This window comes from Lagenorhynchus albirostris, chromosome 17, assembly GCF_949774975.1.
Source record: "Lagenorhynchus albirostris chromosome 17, mLagAlb1.1, whole genome shotgun sequence".
Classification (NCBI taxonomy): Eukaryota; Metazoa; Chordata; class Mammalia; order Artiodactyla; family Delphinidae; genus Lagenorhynchus; species Lagenorhynchus albirostris.
The window spans coordinates 49,730,909-49,747,790 of record NC_083111.1 but is presented as its reverse complement, the minus strand read 5'-3'; the positions used below and the strand labels follow the sequence as shown (position 1 = coordinate 49,747,790).

Sequence of the window (16,882 nt, the reverse complement as noted above, 5' to 3'; positions counted from 1 at the left end):
GTTTTTCTTATCAAGTAGAAACAGCAATAACTCTTTTTAAATTTTTTCTTAACTAAGAGCTATAATCCTATGTCTGTTATATATTTTTATGTTTTGTCGTATATTTTTGTTTTATATTTTATGTTATATATATGTATGTGTGCGTGTGGTTTTTTTTTTTAACATGTAGAAATTCAAGCAATTTTATTTGATCATCTTCTGACTCTTCCTTTGAAGTTTTTAGTCTTTGTTGAGACTAGAATTGGACCTGCAAGGGCAATTACTAAGCTAGTTTTGATCTTAACTTGTCCCTTACCATTGGTGTGATGTTGCGATTTATAATAAGAAATGCGTATCTGGTCTCCGTCCCCATTTCTGGCACAGAGCTCCTAAAACCCTTGGAATTTCCTAAGTGATGACAGCAACAAAGGTGTCTTTTATTATGGTAAAGAGGTGATTTTTAGACCCCACCTAAAGATGGGGACTGATTGCCCCAGGAGCCAACTGTTTTATTAGAGGGTTGAAAATTTCAGTCCCACCCAGCTGACCTGGAGGGGAGGGGAGAGGGGCTGGAGGCTGGATCAGTCGCCAGTGGCCAACGCTTTAATCAATCATGACCATGTAATTGAGCCTCCGCCACAACTTGAAAGGATAGGATTTGGAGAGCTTCCAGGATGCTGACCGATTGGAGATTTGGGGAGAGTGGCGCTCTCAGAGAGGGCATTCAAGCCCCGTCCCCTTTCCCCATTCCTTGCCCTAGGACATACCTCTTCCATCCAGATGTTCATCTATATCCTTTATCGTATCCTTTTATCATAAGCTGGTGATCCAGTAAGTAAAATGTTTCTCTGAGTTCTGTGAACCGCTTTAGCAAATTAATTGAATCCGAGGAGGGGGTTGTGGGAAGCTCTCACTTATAGCCAGTTGGTCAGAAGTGCAGGTGACAACCTGGACACCCCATAGCACTGAACCCGTAACTTGTGGAACACAGTGCAGTCTACCTGTGGTGCAGGTAGATAGTGTGAAAATTGAGTTTAATTGTAGGATCCCCCAGCTGGTGTCTGGAGAGCCGCTTGGTGAGGGTGGGGCACCTCCCCACCTCCACACATTGGAATCGGTGATCAGAACCTTTTAGTTGGCAACGCTGAAGGCTCCTGAGGCTTCTGACAGGTCCAGAGTCACTCAACTCCCAGGAGCTGCCAGTGGCTCAGTCTGCATCTTCCACTACCTGCATCTCTGAACTCATCCTGTAGGTTTCAGATTTGACCCCAAACCCTTACTTCACATTAGCTCTGATTCCTTCTAGAGACACAATTGCCTCTGTTGCTGCCAGTGGCTTCATTTTCATGTTCTAGAATAATTTCTTCTCATCAGGAGATAGATGCTGAGAATTTCATAAAGTATAACAGTGAAGTATTTGGGGGAAATACTATTAACTGTTTCATGATTTAAAGTATTGTAGGGACTTACTTCCCTGGTGGTCCAATGGCTAAGACTCTGCACTCCCAATGCAGGGAGGCTGGGTTCGATCCCTGGTCAGGGAACTAGGTCCCACATGCCGCAACTAAAGATCCCGCCTGCCGCAACTAAGACCCAGAGCAGCCAAAATAAATAAATAATGTTTAAAAATAAAAGTATCGTAACAACAGCAGTTCATCAGATGAAATGAGGTCTAACCTAGGGGAAAGATCAAGACCTTCATTACATTTTTCTGGAGTCCAACTGATGTCCTTATTTTACTTCACTTTCTTCTGAATGCAAGAATTTGGAGAATGCTGATATTATCTTTAAATTAAAGAGTGACATTCCGCTGTGGGTTTTGTGCCCTTTTAGGTTAAAGAAGAAATGAAAATCCTTACCCAAGATAAAGGTGTGAACTCCTTCAAGACCTTTATGGCCTATAGAGATCTGTACATGCTGAGAGATGTGGAGCTGTACAAGGTCTTCTCCTGGTGCAAGGAAATTGGAGCAGTTGCTGAAGTTCATGCAGAAAATGGAGACCTAATTGCAGAGGTAAGTAACTGCCTTCCAGAGCTTCCACAGAAATGAAAATGGCCATAACTTAAGGTGAGGACGACTGGCCCCAGGTAGGTAAATTCCTTTAATGGATTAGAAGAAAGGAAATTCAGAAACTGATTTTATGTGACTTGGAAACGCTTGACTTGAATTACTTGCTGTCCGGCTCTGAGTTTTTTGCAGGTGGCATATGTATTGGAATGAGGAGTTCCCTCTTTCAGATCAGTTATTAGATCTCAGACAAGGTTTATTCTAAAAACACAGATATTTTTCTTTGTGTCCCCAGCATTTTTTTTTTTTTTAGGTAGCTCAAGCTGCTGGTTCAAAATGCCAAAGTGTGGACATTGGTGAAATCTGATGACTAAAGCAGTGCATTAGGTAGCTGTTTAAAGCCCCATTCTTTTCAGAAACTGGGTATTAAAATGTGCTGCGGAGGAATCTAGATGATATTTCTCATGTTAATTCCGTTGTTAATGCCCAAAGGGTACACCATCTGCAAGATTTAAAGAGCTGTCTCTTACCCTTTATATTAGCTGATCTTTCTGTCTCCCTGGGCTCAGTTCCCATTAAAGTCAGTGAGATGGAGGCCCCGTGGCCAGGATGGGGGGTGGGCGGTGGGCAGGGGAGTTGATAAGAGGAAAGCGTGAACTGTAAGCTCAAACACACCAGGTTTAAACTGGACTTTTCCACGTCCTAGCTGTGTGACACCAGGTGAGTCATTTTGACACTCTGAGTCTTGACTTCCGGACTTTTTTGTAAGGAAGGAATAACCCTTTTGGAGAGTGGAAATAGTGGTCTAATATCACTCCGTGGATCGGGGAAGAAGGCAATGAAGAGAATGAATCAGTAAAACATAGAACTAACTACATAATCGCATGAGTCGCTTCATCAAGGATATAATATGGGGGACTAGAATACTTTGTTTTATTATATTTTGTTCTGAACCAATAAAAAGTCTTAAATATGGACACTACTTTTCAAAGACTGTGATTAGAACAGACCTCATATCTTTGTCACCTTTTCAGTCAAAATAATTTGATTGTGAAATATGTATATGAAAAATTAACATATGCTTTGAGAGTAGTAGATTATTTTTACCCAAAACACACACTGTCTACGCACACATTCACACACACCTATACCTAATAGATCTAAAATAAAAGCCTGGCAGTGCATTCGTTTCACAACAAAATTGTAGGAGTTGTCGTTAGGAAACCTTTCTCACCGGTGTGTATGTTCCTGCTGCCTTTTTTAGGGAGCAAAGAAGATGTTGGCTTTGGGGATAACGGGTCCTGAGGGCCATGAGCTGGGCCGCCCAGAAGCGGTGGAGGCAGAAGCCACGCTGAGAGCCATCACCATAGCCGGCGCCGTGAACTGCCCTCTGTGCGTCGTGCACGTGATGAGCAAGTCCGCAGCAAGGGTGATAGCAGATGCCAGGAGGGATGGTAATTCCTGAACTGTAGCCTTGCTTACAACTAGTACTGTTAGCTGAAGTGTAAGGTAAAATAATGCCAACCCCTGCTCTTGGTTATCAGAAAGTTGTCCATGAATTCCCACAACTTTTCTTTCTTTTTTATTTTGAATTTTATTCTTTTATACAGAAGGTTCCTATTATGTTTTATACATATTGGTGTATATATGTCAATCCCAATCCCAGCGTTTCTTCCTCCTTTTTTATTAGCATCCTTTCTGTGTTCTCGCAGCCTTACACGTCTGTCTGTTTCTGCCCTCTTCGGCCACAAGCCCTGCCCTTCACACCACTAACTGCCAACTCTCCAGTGAACTTTACAGAAGCTTCCCTGGCTCTTAGGCACCTCCACTAGCCCTTCCAGTACCTGAATCAGGGTCAGGCAGGGCAGACAGTAGGTGCTCCACAAATTTCTTTTGAATCGAATTGATTCATCTCACAGCAACTTGATTGTTGGCGCGATTGAAGCAATTATCCAAATAGTGTTTTTATGACAATTATTTTAAGATTTTTAAAGCAAAGTTATGTTTACTCCAAATTGCTTAATTGCCTCACTTCGATAGTGTAATTTTATGTGTAAACAGTCATCTTAAAAGAAGGAGAAAATCTCCTATTTTTGATAAGAATTGAACATGGAAATAATTTTATTCATTAGCCTGTACTGGGAAAGGAAGAATGAAAGACAAATAAGGTGTGTTTTATTCAGTAGTTTAGACCCTCCTGGGATGTGGTAGTCGTTTCTATCTCTCACTTTTAGGAACCCGGATAATCCGAAATAGTTGTGTAAATCATCCTGGCTGTTTGTTTTTTTAACCTGAAACTGGCTGCATTTTTATAACATCGATCTTAAAAACTATGAAAATAGATTTGGCATGTCTATAATTGACACTAAAATAATTTTTTTCAAAATTGCTTCTTGTTGCTTGAGTTTCAGTAAGGATTTTGTGCAAGCTAAATGCATTTTTAAATGTAATATATCAGTATCGTGTATTGAGTCACCTCAGTTTCACACAGGAGTTAATAAGATCTTACTACCAGCCACTTCTGGTTGCTTTTTTCCCCACATATAGTATAATTTCAGTACAAAAGAGCACACCACTTCAAAAAGAATCTGTACTTCAATTTTAAGTTATAGCTTTAGTTTTTGCCACCAGATGGCGCTGTTGCTAGCTCTGTGAAATTGGTTTTCTCTATTTGCTTTGCAAGTGGTGTACAGTGTCCCATAGCCTGTCAGTCAGGTCCGTAACGTCAGAATATGGTTTAACAAACAGCAAAATCAACAGAAATGGTCAATCTTAACCCATCAGCAATCTGTGATTTTGCCAGTTCTGTCAGGAAACAGTTTCTCGATTTGAGTATTTATTTTGCATTGGGATAGAATTCCATTAGCAGCGGAGTAAGTCTAGGGAAGGTTTTAGAATGTAAATCGTAGGCAGAAAACTATTAAAATTAAATATGAATATTTTAATTTTATTTTAAATTATTTTTAAATATAATTTTATATTTTGAATATGGAAAACACTTACCTGGCCCAAAAGTCAAAGTGATATATTAAAAGATATATTCTCAAAAAAAAATAAAAAAATAAAAGATATATTCTCAGAGATATCTTGCTTCCTTCCCTAGCTTCTTCATCACATACCCATAAGTAATTATTTTTATTAATTTATTTCTGGCCTACCCTGTAGTGTTTCTCTTTATGAAAAAGGAACATATGTATACTCTTATTTCTTTCTTTCCTACTTGAAAGGTAAAATCCATAGTGTGCTGTATCTTGTTTTTTCCTACTTGAAAATATGTCCTAAAGGTCAGCTCATATTAGGTATAGAAAGCTTCCTCATTCTTGTTTACAGGTGCAGAGGATGCCACTGTATTTGTTCAGCTAGTCTCTAATTATGGATATTTGGGTCATTTCCAGTCTTTAGCTGTTACAAATAAAACCACAGCGATGTCCTTTGCCTATGCTATTTCATATTTGTGGAAGGTGTATTAGTCTCCTATTACTGCTGTAACAAATTACAGCAAACCTAACGGCTTAAAGCAACACAAATTTATTATCTTACAGCTCTGGAGGTCGGAAGTCTGCAGTCGGTCATACTGGGCTGAAACCAAGGTGTTAGCACAGCTGTGTTCCTTCTGGAGGCTCTAGGGGATATGCCCTTCCTTGCCTTCTCTAGCTTCTAGAGACCACCTACATTCCTTGCTTCCTGTCTCCCTTCCTCCATTTTCACAGCCAGCAATGGTGGATGGAGAACATTGCATTATCCTGATCTCTCTTCTACTTTAAGGGTCCTTGGATGACATTGAACCCACCTAATTAATTCAGGATAATCTCCCTATCTCAAGATCCTTAATTTACTCACATCGGTGAAGTCCCTTCTGCCAAGTAGGGTTAACATATTCACAGGTTATGGGGACATCTTTGGGGCGCCATTATTCTGTCTCCCACAAAAGTGTAGCCTCAGGGAAGAGTCCTAGAAATGAGAACCTGGAAATGGTTCAAAGGGCAAGTGCATATCTACTTTTTGGACGTTGCTAAATCCCTTTGCAAAGGGGATGTAAACATGAAATACTTAAAACGTCAGCCCAGATGCTCTAGTTGAGTCAGATTTACCGTATTAACACTTGTGAAAATAATGTGCAATCGTTAGAGGCAGCAGAGGTCCAGAATAAATTAGCACGAGAGATTGTTCCATCGCTGGCATGTGACCTCTCACAGGTGGTCAAGCAGTGTCAGTCCATTCACATGGTGACTGCATCAGCTAATCCAAGGGCAGGTCCATGGGGAGTACAGAGTGACAAGAGCTGGCGGACACACTGAGCTTTTACAGAAGATTACTCTGTATGCATTTATTTTTATTTTTTTAAAGTTATTTTTAAAATTTATTATTTATTTATTTATTTAGGCTGCATTGGGTCTTCGTTGCGGTGCGCGGGCTTCTCATTGTGGTGGCTTCTCATTGTGGCGCACGGACTCTAGGCACAGGGTCTTCAGTAGTTGCAGCACGCTGGCTCAGCAGCTGTGGCATGCAGGCCCTAGAGAGTGTGGGCTTCAGTAGTTGTGGCTCGTGGGCTCTAGAGCACAGGCTCAATAGTTGTGGCACACAGGCTTAGTTGCTCCGTGGCATGTGGGATCTTCCCGGACCAGGGATCGAACCTGTGTCCCCTGCATTGGCAGGTGGATTCTTAACCATTGCCCCACCAAGGAAGTCCCATGTACGCATTTATTATCTAATGTAATTTCTGAACATAAAAGAGCAAGATACATCGATTCATTGTTATCTTGTTTAAAGAAGAAAAAATTCAGCCTTATAGATTTGTAATATGAACATCTGTAAATACCTTTGCCAGCCCATTCCATCATCTAGGGCCTTGCCACTCAGAGTGTGGTCCCTGGAACACAGTGCTGACATCCCGTGAGAGCTCGTTAGCAATGCAGGTCCTTGGACCCCATCCCAGATGCACTGAATCAGAATGTCCCCTTATAACTAGAACCCCAGGTGATTCCTATGCGTATTGAATATGAGACTCACTGCCCAAGGAGGCACAAAAGATACCCAATTAGTAATTGTCTCTATTGTAGTTGCCTAGCAATTCAATGCTCTTATTACCTTGGATTTTATTGTTGAATTGCCAACTATATACCCTTCAGAGATAGCGACCTGAGGGTTAATGATTATAACAACTAACTTTGTTGAGTGCTTAATATGTGCTTGGCACATATTTTAGTATATCTTTTATCTCATTTCAAGTTTTGTTATATATTATCTCACCACTGCATTGTAATATACAATATTTTTTTAAATTGTCATAACAATGCTTCAAGCTAAATTTTATCACTGTTTTGTGACTGATGAAACTGAGGCTTGGGAAAGTTTGGTAAATTAAGCCCAAGATCACTTTACTAGTACATCCTAAACCTGAAATTCAAGTCTATCCAACTCCAAAGCCCATATTTTTTATTACCCTCCACTCTGTTCCAGAAGAAATCAGTTTACAGAGTTGGGAAATGCAGATACCAAGTTTATATTTAATTGGTTTTGTTTATTGGCCTTACATTTTTAACAAATTTATTTAAAATATTGCCATAATTTTGTTATTTTTTTATCATTGTTAAAAGAAGAAAACATTCCAGAAATGGAAATGATCAAGAATGTATTAAGTGAAGAGTAAACATCTTCTATCTCTCTCAGCTCAGTCCTTGGAACTAGCAATTTTTAACCATGTCTATTTTTTTGGTGGTTTCCTTAAAATTTCTAAACCATAAATTTGTAAGCAATGACATAAATTTTTGACAGTATCACTTGACTCTGAGTGATGAAAAAAGAACAGTCTAGCCTACATAAATCTTACCTCTCACCTCCTGAGTTTTGTTAGTAGTAAATGTTCACTTCAGGTAATATTACTTAAATTTATGTGTTTTGGCTATTTTTTTTTGTGTGTGGTATCTCTTATTCTCTACTAGGCTGAAAAGGAGTTGAGAGGCCCAGCATCACCCTCTCTGCCCTCTCCTGACTTCTTTCAGCTGTATTGTTATCTTTACATGGACAGGAGTTACAGCATTTTCAGTTGGCTCTAGGACTAGAATCAGGTCTTCCAAGCTTTGTCTATAGGTTAGGTCTAAAATTCAGAACTTATAAAGTAAGATTGTGGAAATATTCTTCTTGGTAGAAACAATTCAGGAGAAGAGAACCTCAGAGGAATTTATATCACTAACTTGAGAGTGAAAGCTAATGTCATTTAACTCTTGGAGAGGCCAGGTGTCAAGGTGAAGTGGGTTTCCTTTCCTACACTCCCATAAGATTAACGGCATGCCTTATTTTAGTTTGCTACATATTTAGACCATTATTGTCTTGTCTTTTTTTTGGCTTGGAATTTTTCCAATTAGCTCTTTTTAATATAGGTTCAGAAAAGAAACAAGTACACCTCCTTTACTATATCATGAAGATTTTCCAGCTTCTACCTCATACCTTCTATTGAATGGAATCAGCTTCTGTTGAAATGAATCAGCTCTTCTTGTAGAGATATTTTTTTAAGAGGAGAATCTTTTGGCTTTCTGCTTTATTTTTATACTTTCCAAGCTGTAGAGATGCCATCCTTGGATTTCTTTTCACAGAATCCTAGGTTGGATATACTGTCTCTTGGTTCCCATCTCTCCCCTTTTCTTGAATCACTGTGAAGATTCTCATGTGATTTTTTAAAAAAATATTTATTTAGTTAGTTATTTCGCTGCATCAGGTCTTAGTTGCTGTGGCACACGGGCTCCACAGTGCTCGGGCTTAGTTGCCCCGCAGCATGTGGGATCTTAGTTCCCTGTGTCCCCTGCCTTGGAAGGCAGATTCTTAACCACTGGGCCACCAGGGAAGTCCCTCTCATGTGAGTTTTAAAGGAAGAGTGTTAGAAGGTAAATTTTCTGATTCTTTGTCCTCAAGCTTGTTTGCAACTTGAACGGACATAGAATTCTAGGTTCAGAATTATTTCCTTGTGAATTATAAGGGCACCATTTCATTCCCTTCTGGCGTCTAGTGTTACTGTTACATAGACAAATGCCAATAAAATTCATGTCCTTTTGTCACTCTTTTCACCATCTGGAAGATTTTTATATTTTCTCTTCATTTTAGACTTCCAGAATTTATATTAAGACTATGTTTAGCGGTAGGATTTTAAAAATTCACCTTCATGTTCAGATGTCTGTTTAATCTGAAGGCTGATCTTTGATTCTGAACATTTTTCTTCTATTATTTCCTTCATATTAATTTTCTCTGTTCCTCTCTTGGAACTCCACTAGAAGACCTCTTGAACTAAGCCTCCATGTCCTTTAACTACTTTCACCTTTAAAAAACCCTGATTTTTGCTCTATATTTTAGGAAAGGATTTTGTTTACTTCTTCTTTCCTTCTAATAAACTTTCATTTTGGTAATCATATATTTATTTCCAAGAAAACACTTTTCCTTGAATGGATGAGATCTTTTTGACCTCATTAGAATACTAACAGAGATTTTTTTTTTTTAAATTCTGGATCATCTTGTTTCTTGCTGAGTCAATTTTTCAGTTTTTTTTTTTTTTTTTTTTTTGCGGTATGTGGGCCTCTCACTGTTGTGGCCTCTCCCGCTGTGGAGCACAGGCTCCAGATGCGCAGGCTCAGCGGCCATGGCTCATGGGCCTGCCGCTCCGCGGCATGTGGGATCTTCCCGGACCAGGGCACGAACCCGTGTCCCCTGCATCAGCAGGCGGACTCTCAACCACTGCGCCACCAGGGAAGCCCTTTCAGTTTTTTTTTTTTTTTTAAAACATCTTGGCCCTTCTTTTTATGTTGTTTGTTTTTTCTTTAAGTGGATTAGAGTAGGGAGCTGGTGTGGATCCCCCTCTGCTGGTGAGTAGGCCCCGCCCCCAAATGAGAGCACCAACAGTGAGACTGTGAACTTTGTGAATGTAAATGGGGCGTGGTTACTGGTGAGCTTCGGTTTTCAGGTGAGCTTCACTCTGTAGCATCAGCACCACCTTAGAAAGCTTTATTCCCCAGGCAGAGGGCGGGATGAGGGCTAACTGCCCCAACTCATCCCCTTCCCCGCAGCAGGAGGAATGTCTGTCATGACCCTTCTGCTCGTTTGAGTTCAAGCGGTAGCCGCCTCTACTTTCCTTAATAAGCATCGCCATCCCATCTGCTTTCTGTCTTCCTACAATCTATCATAACCTCTGGTCGGCCATGGTTCCTCTTTTATTCTCAGCACCGTTTTGGATTTTGTTCCTCTGTTGTACATCTTCACCGGGGTTTGACGTGAACTGGAAAGCCAGAGACGGGAATGCATGTTCAGTCCATCAGCTTTCTTTCAAAGCCTGTGGTTTCCCTACCATGATATTTCCTTTTAGCGTTCAGCACCTGCAATAAAAAGTGAAAAGCAGGTTACAGGGAAAAGAAGAAAGCTTTCACATGCAAGCCATGGAAAGCTGAGTTGCCTTTGACCGTTTGCAAGGAATTTCAATTTCATGCTTATTTCAAGTCTCAGTTAATCTAAGTTGAGTAACTAGGTTAGTTCCCATCTTTACTGTGAGAAGCCACTTTTGCAAAAATGAGGCAAGTGAATCAGAAGGCTGTCCCTAGAGTGTTATCCTTTTCTTCCAGAAGCAGAATCCCCCCTCCCTTGCTCCATACCCCCGGTATAAAGTTGGACAAACCAGCTGAAATTGTATCTCATATAGAAGTTCCCACCTACCACTCTTAGACCTCTCTCACTCACTGTACTCTAGTCTTTGTGCAAATAGTATATGTGTCCATATATGTCATTTGTTTCAGTGACAGAGGTACTTTTTACTTTGGTTTGAATAACTTTGGGTATCGATGTTCCTTTTCTGCCGTGTATTGACATGTGGAATTAATAGTGTTTAGAAAGACATATTGTTCACCTCTCCTTCCCACCTCCCAGTAGAACTTGCATGCACGTGGATTCATTATTTTTCTGGTGCTTTGCTTAGAATGGTGGCAGTTTCTCCCAGCAGCTTACTTGCTGCTCTCTTTGGTGTATATCTGTTATAATAAATTTGTTTACCAATTAATGACTGAAATTTTCAATAGTGTTTTTTAGTTCCCTGTTTAACTTGTTTTAATTTACCTTAATAAAACTCATTCTATTTTACATCCATATTCGTGTCTTCAGGGTATAAATATGACTGTCACTTGAACTTATTAATAAAATGTTTTCTTTATGCTTTTCATAAAAAACCAAGTTATTGGACACCTAATATGTGCTTGGCACTGTGCTTTTGGCATTGGATTTGCAAAAATGATTAAGATAACTTTGGTTCTCAGGTAGCTTCCAGTGAACTGGCCTACATGATGGTTGGGGGTTTTTTGTTTGCTTTGCTTTGCTTTGCTTTTGGTTTTCCATGTTGTAGAAAGCTTTATTTTCCAGGCTTATTGCTGTAAAATATAAACTTCTCTTACAGGGAGGTTTAGATGTCCTATTTTCCATTTTATTTAAACTCTGCCCCCTGCCCCCCCCCAGCGTATTTGTCTTGTATTTGGGGACTAACAGGGAGAAAGGGCCACACAGAGGCCACTCTCTGCCCATGTGGTCAGACTGCCCCCTGCTTGTTGGTGCTGAATAGAGAAAACCAAATCTCACACAAGTACGATGAGCTGATGCTTGGTAACCAGTACTTTTCCTAAGAAAGGGTTGATGTGTGCCCGAGTTAAGGCGGATTTGAATCTCAGGCTTCCTTTTTCTTTCTTGTGCATGAACATCCGAACATCCCTTGTCCTTTAAATTTAGAACAAGATGATTTACCTTATGTCCAACTGCAAAGCAGTTCAAGACTGCCCATTTTAAAAGATTAAAAAAAAAAGAAGAAGAAGAATTGTGTAACCATAAGGAAACTAACATTTGTAGAATGTATTTGTTTGCTGCTCTAACAAAGTACCACAGACTGGGTGGCTTAAAACAACGGAAATTAATTTTCTCACAGTCCTGGAGGATAGAAGTTCAAGACCTAAGTGTTGGCAACATTGGTTTACCTGTGGGCACTGAAGGAAGGATGCGTGCGCTCCAGACCTCTCTCCTTGGCTTGGAAGGGCTGTCTCCTCCTTGTGTCTTCACACTGTCTTCCCTCTGTGTGTGTGTGTCCAGATTTCCTCTCCTTATAAGGACCCCAGTTGTATTGAATGAGGGCTCACTTCTAATGACCTTATTTTAACCTAATTACCTCTTTTAAGGACCCCAGTCGTATTGAATGAGGGCTCACTTCTAGTGACCTCATTTTAACCTAATTACCTCTTTAAAGCGCCCTATCTCCAAATACAATCACATTCTGAGATCCTGGGGGTTAGGACTTTAACATGTGAATTTTGACAAGGGACACAATTCAGCTCATAACATGAAGTGACTCCAGGATCCCAGGAAGATGCTAGATATTTTCGTATACGTTAAGTTCTTTGATCCTCACAAAATTGCCACACTAGAGGGACGTTACGATCCCATTTCATAGATGAGAAAAAGTGAGACCAAGAGCAATGACTCTTCATGCACAAGGTCACCAACTAAAAGCAAAATCAGGATTTGAACCTGAATCTGTGTGATCTACTTTATTATGCTGCTTCTACGTATTTTCCTTCTCAATTATTTTCTTTCGTTGTAAGTGTAATATTTTGAACCCAGACGAAGCCCAGGAAGGTTCTACTTTATCCTTCTAGCCGGGAGAAATTATTTTTATAAAAGCGTTTGGTCTTCTGTTTGGCAGCCGGTGCTTCCACTCCGGGGTACCTATGCCAGCTTCTCTGCATCTTTCAACCTTTTCTAAAAGATCCCATGACTTGATTAAATGCTGCTCCCAAATTCAGACAAGATGTTAACATCTGCTCTATCACTTTCATCTAATAAACAATGGGCTGTCTGGTCAGGGATGGGGGGTAGTTTTGGTTGATTGGACATGTTTCACTATTTGGAAATCGTAACAATCTCTCAGAGAGCAGAACTCCTTTAACTGGGAGATTGCATCATAAGTGAAGGTTTTTTTTTTGGTTTTGAGCTAAATGATGGAGAAAGAAGGAGAGAACACGTATGGGGAGACAGGATACAACATAATGTGAAACTGGCTGAGACAGCGGGAGGATATTAATGATGGATATGTACTATCTGCCAGGAGTTGCTGAAATCGTCTGGTCTCGAATGTAATCAGGAGAGTATCAGGCTAGGACAGATCTAGGACTTTTCATTACTAACCTGTTAAATGTAGTAAATCAAACCAGTAAGTGAAATTGGAAAATTGCTTAACCACATCCACAGATCTTATGGTTGACTTTTAAAAATGACATGCTCTTTACCAAGAAATGAAAAATGATACTTTTCCTACTAACATACTGTATATATATGGTATGTTATCAGTATACTAGGATTCTAATTCTAATGTACCACTCACTACCCCTGTGTCATAGACAAATTAGTCTTATTGAGTGTCAGTTTCTTTGTCTGTCAAACCAGTGTTTGGGTTGCCATGAAGGTCAAGTAAGATATATGACCTTCAAGCTGTATTTGCAAACTCTAGAGTGCTATACATACATTAGATATGTTTATTACTACTTTATTTCTGGCCCAAATCTAACAGAACCCACCGTTATGCTGAATTAATCTAGTTTGATTCTTCCATTTATGTATTATCCAGGCCCCTTGTTTTCTTTTTACAGTTTGCATGCTGTTTAGTCCTTTGAAAAATGTCTTAGAACCATTGTGAAATACAGGGAAGAATAGTTAGGAATTTTTACTTTTTTATTTTTTCATTTTTTTAAGTACTTACAGATAAATTAATGGGGAGACAGTTGAAAATAACCCTGTTAACGAAGAGCTTGTTGTATATACCAAAAAAGTGGCACGTCATATTGTAAAGGTGCTAAACCCTTCCAAGGAAATTACCTGTCATCTGGTTTCGAAACAGTCCTGGCAGACTCCTGGTAGATGCTGACACTTTTAATTTTTCCTGAGAGTATTAAAATTGTAGGAATTTTGGAACTGTATTCCCATACCACCTTGATGGGCCAAATGATTGAACAGAACATGTGATAAGACTCTTTGCTCTGTAATGAAGTACCAGGAAAAATCCTGAGTTGGCAACTTGTAAAGTGATTGCAGATCAAGAATCTGAGTTTTTCATTGTCCAAGCATCCGTAAGAAGTTCTCTTGGAATAGGAAGGTCTCTTTGTACCTGCAGATGAAATACCATGCCCGTCCTGTTATCTCTCCAGTAAATAGTGCATTACCTCTTAGTTCATGTTAAAAGTGATTGCTTCTTGTTCGGTACACCAGAAGGAGACACTAACGGCATTTCCTCTTTTCTGGGAATAGGACAGTAAGAAACGGGGTGGGATTCATCTAGTGTGTGTATATCATGAAAGTGAAGGATATTAGCCGTGGGTAACCTCTTGGAGGATAACTTTTATTAACAATAGTTTGATGCTAGGTTACATAAGAGGCAAAGTTGGTTAGGCTTCAAGCAGCCTTGCTTTCAGGGTTTTTCAAATCCCTAGGCTCACTGGAGGAAGATGGCTCATTTGGGGGAGAAATGATCTGTGAGGTAATAGGGTGCTACGTTCCAGTTCGATATGACTCAGGCAGCTGGTGGCCATCCACTGTCAGAACTCTGAGGAAATCAGTGCATTTCAGTTGTATATCAGGATTTTAACTCAAGTCTGTGGCGTCTGGTTAACCAGAGTGAAGTAATTGGGATGCCAGCTTCTCCTTTCTGTGCACTCTCCTTCATGACTGCTTGGATATGAGCAGGTGGATGCCAAAGAATCTATTATGCTGACAAATGCTAATCAGAGATAGACTCCTGATTTTAAATTCAAATTCACTACAAGCTATTAACTTTTCTAACACTGTGTACTTTTGATGGCCTCATTTGCATGATTTTATAAATATGCCGTTCTGGCTACAGTTTTATTATCTGAGTGTTATTTTATTTAACATAAGTTTTTAGAGGAGGTTTATACCTTAAGGGTGTGCAAAGATGATCAGTCTACTTGCAACAGAGATATAGTGTGGTTGGACTCCGTATGACCATAAGATCATTGCCATCAGCATAGTAGAGTGTAGAGGTTAGGACCACTCAAGTCAAGATGCCTGGATTCAGACCCTGCCTTCTCCACCCCGTCTATGCTGAGTGCGTGTAATTTAACTGTACAAAAGTTACTTAATCCTATAAGCCTTAACCTCATCTTTTATAAAAGTTTTATCTTTATTTATTTATTTTATTGAAACATAGTTGATTTATAATGCTGTGTTAGTTTCAGGTGTACCGCAAAGTGATTCAGTTATACACATATATACATATATATATATATATATTCTTTTTCAGATTCTTTTCCCCTACAGATTATTACAAAATATTAAATATAGTTCCCTGTGCTATACAGTAGGTCCTCGTTGTTTATCTATTTTACATATAGTATGTGTATTTGTTAATCCCAAACTCCTAATTTATCCCTCCCTCCCTTCTCCTTTGGTAACCATAAGTTTGTTTTCTATGTCTGTGGGTCTATTTCTGTTTTGTAAATAAGTTCATTTGTATCATTGTTTTTTAGATTCCACATATAAGTGATATCATATGATATTTCTCTTTCTCTGTCTGGCTTACTTTACTTAGTCTATGATAATCTCTAGGTCCATCCATGTTGCTGCAGATGGCATTATTCCATTCTTTTTTATGGCTGAGTAATATTCCATTGTATATATGTACCACATCCTCTTTATCCATTCACCTGTTGATGGACATTTAGGTTGCTTCCATGTCTTCCATTTAGGTTGCTATTGTAAATAGTGCTGCAGCGAACATCGGGGTGCATGTATCTTTCTGAATTATAGTTTTCTCTAGATATTTGCTCAGGACTCATACTTTAATGGAGATAATAATAGCTTTTCCCAGATAGGGTTTTTGAGAAGATTCCATTAGAATGGCACATATTTCAGCCAGCTTTTGCTAGGTTATGCTACAGTGACAAATTAACCGAAAATATCAGTGGCTTACAATGGCAGAGATTTATTTCTTATTCATACTCATATCCATCATCGGTTGGCTCTGCCTCTGCTCTATAGTCTCTTCATTCTGAGACACACCTGAAGAAGCAGCTTCTACTGGTCTCATGACAGAGGGAGAACTTGTTGTGGCTCTAGCAGGTTCTGCTTGGAAGCAGCACATGTTACTTCTATTCATATATAATTGGCCAAAGGAAGCCATGAGGCCAAGCCTAATATCAGCGAGTGGGTACAGTCATCTACCACAGCATGCAGTGCACACTGACTGGAGCATAGGAAAGTCTCGGTAAACAGTAGATTTTACTTTTCAGTCCTGATCAGAGAGGTAAATTGTAGTTTAGGTAGGACAGAGAAGACTAATATTTATGTGTTTGTCAAATGGCTCTCTTAAGAGCAAATCGAGGTGCTGAACGCTTCCCTTTGAACTTTCCAGGGAAGGTGGTCTATGGAGAAGCCATCGCAGCAGGTCTCGGCACAGATGGCACTCACTACTGGAATAGAGAATGGACCCATGCAGCCCATCACGTTATGGGTCCACCCCTACGACCGGACCCTTCAACGCCTGACTTCCTCATGAATCTATTGGCTAAGTAATAGTTTAGTAGATGATTGTAAGGTATTTTGCCAAAAGAAGATGTTTTGCTGGTCCCAAATCTTGAGTGTTTTGAGTGTAGGAGATCTTGTCCTACCATCTGGACCTTCCATTGACCTCCCAGTCTTCTGTCCTACTTGACCTCACAGGCCCTGGGGAATCCTTCATCTGGAGACCCAAAAGCATTGGCTTAATTGTGTTATGATGTGGTATAAAATCTCTCCTGGCCACAGAGAAATCGGATCATTTTTACTGAAATTTTCCTCTGCTCTGATGTTTTCGTTGTCTTTTCTATCTCTTGCTTCC

General features: G+C 39.7%; 1 protein-coding gene across 2 annotated transcripts in view; it reads left to right on the top strand.

Moving 5' to 3' along the window:
- The window catches only part of DPYS (dihydropyrimidinase), an 89,126-nt gene that overhangs the window by 17,345 nt on the left and 54,899 nt on the right, over positions 1-16,882 (top strand). For both annotated transcript variants that reach the window (XM_060127564.1, XM_060127563.1), the window contains exons 3-5: positions 1,813-1,992; positions 3,251-3,440; positions 16,418-16,574. In XM_060127564.1, the coding sequence (XP_059983547.1) occupies positions 1,813-1,992; positions 3,251-3,440; positions 16,418-16,574 (527 nt within the window). The remainder of the gene's footprint in view (positions 1-1,812; positions 1,993-3,250; positions 3,441-16,417; positions 16,575-16,882) is intronic.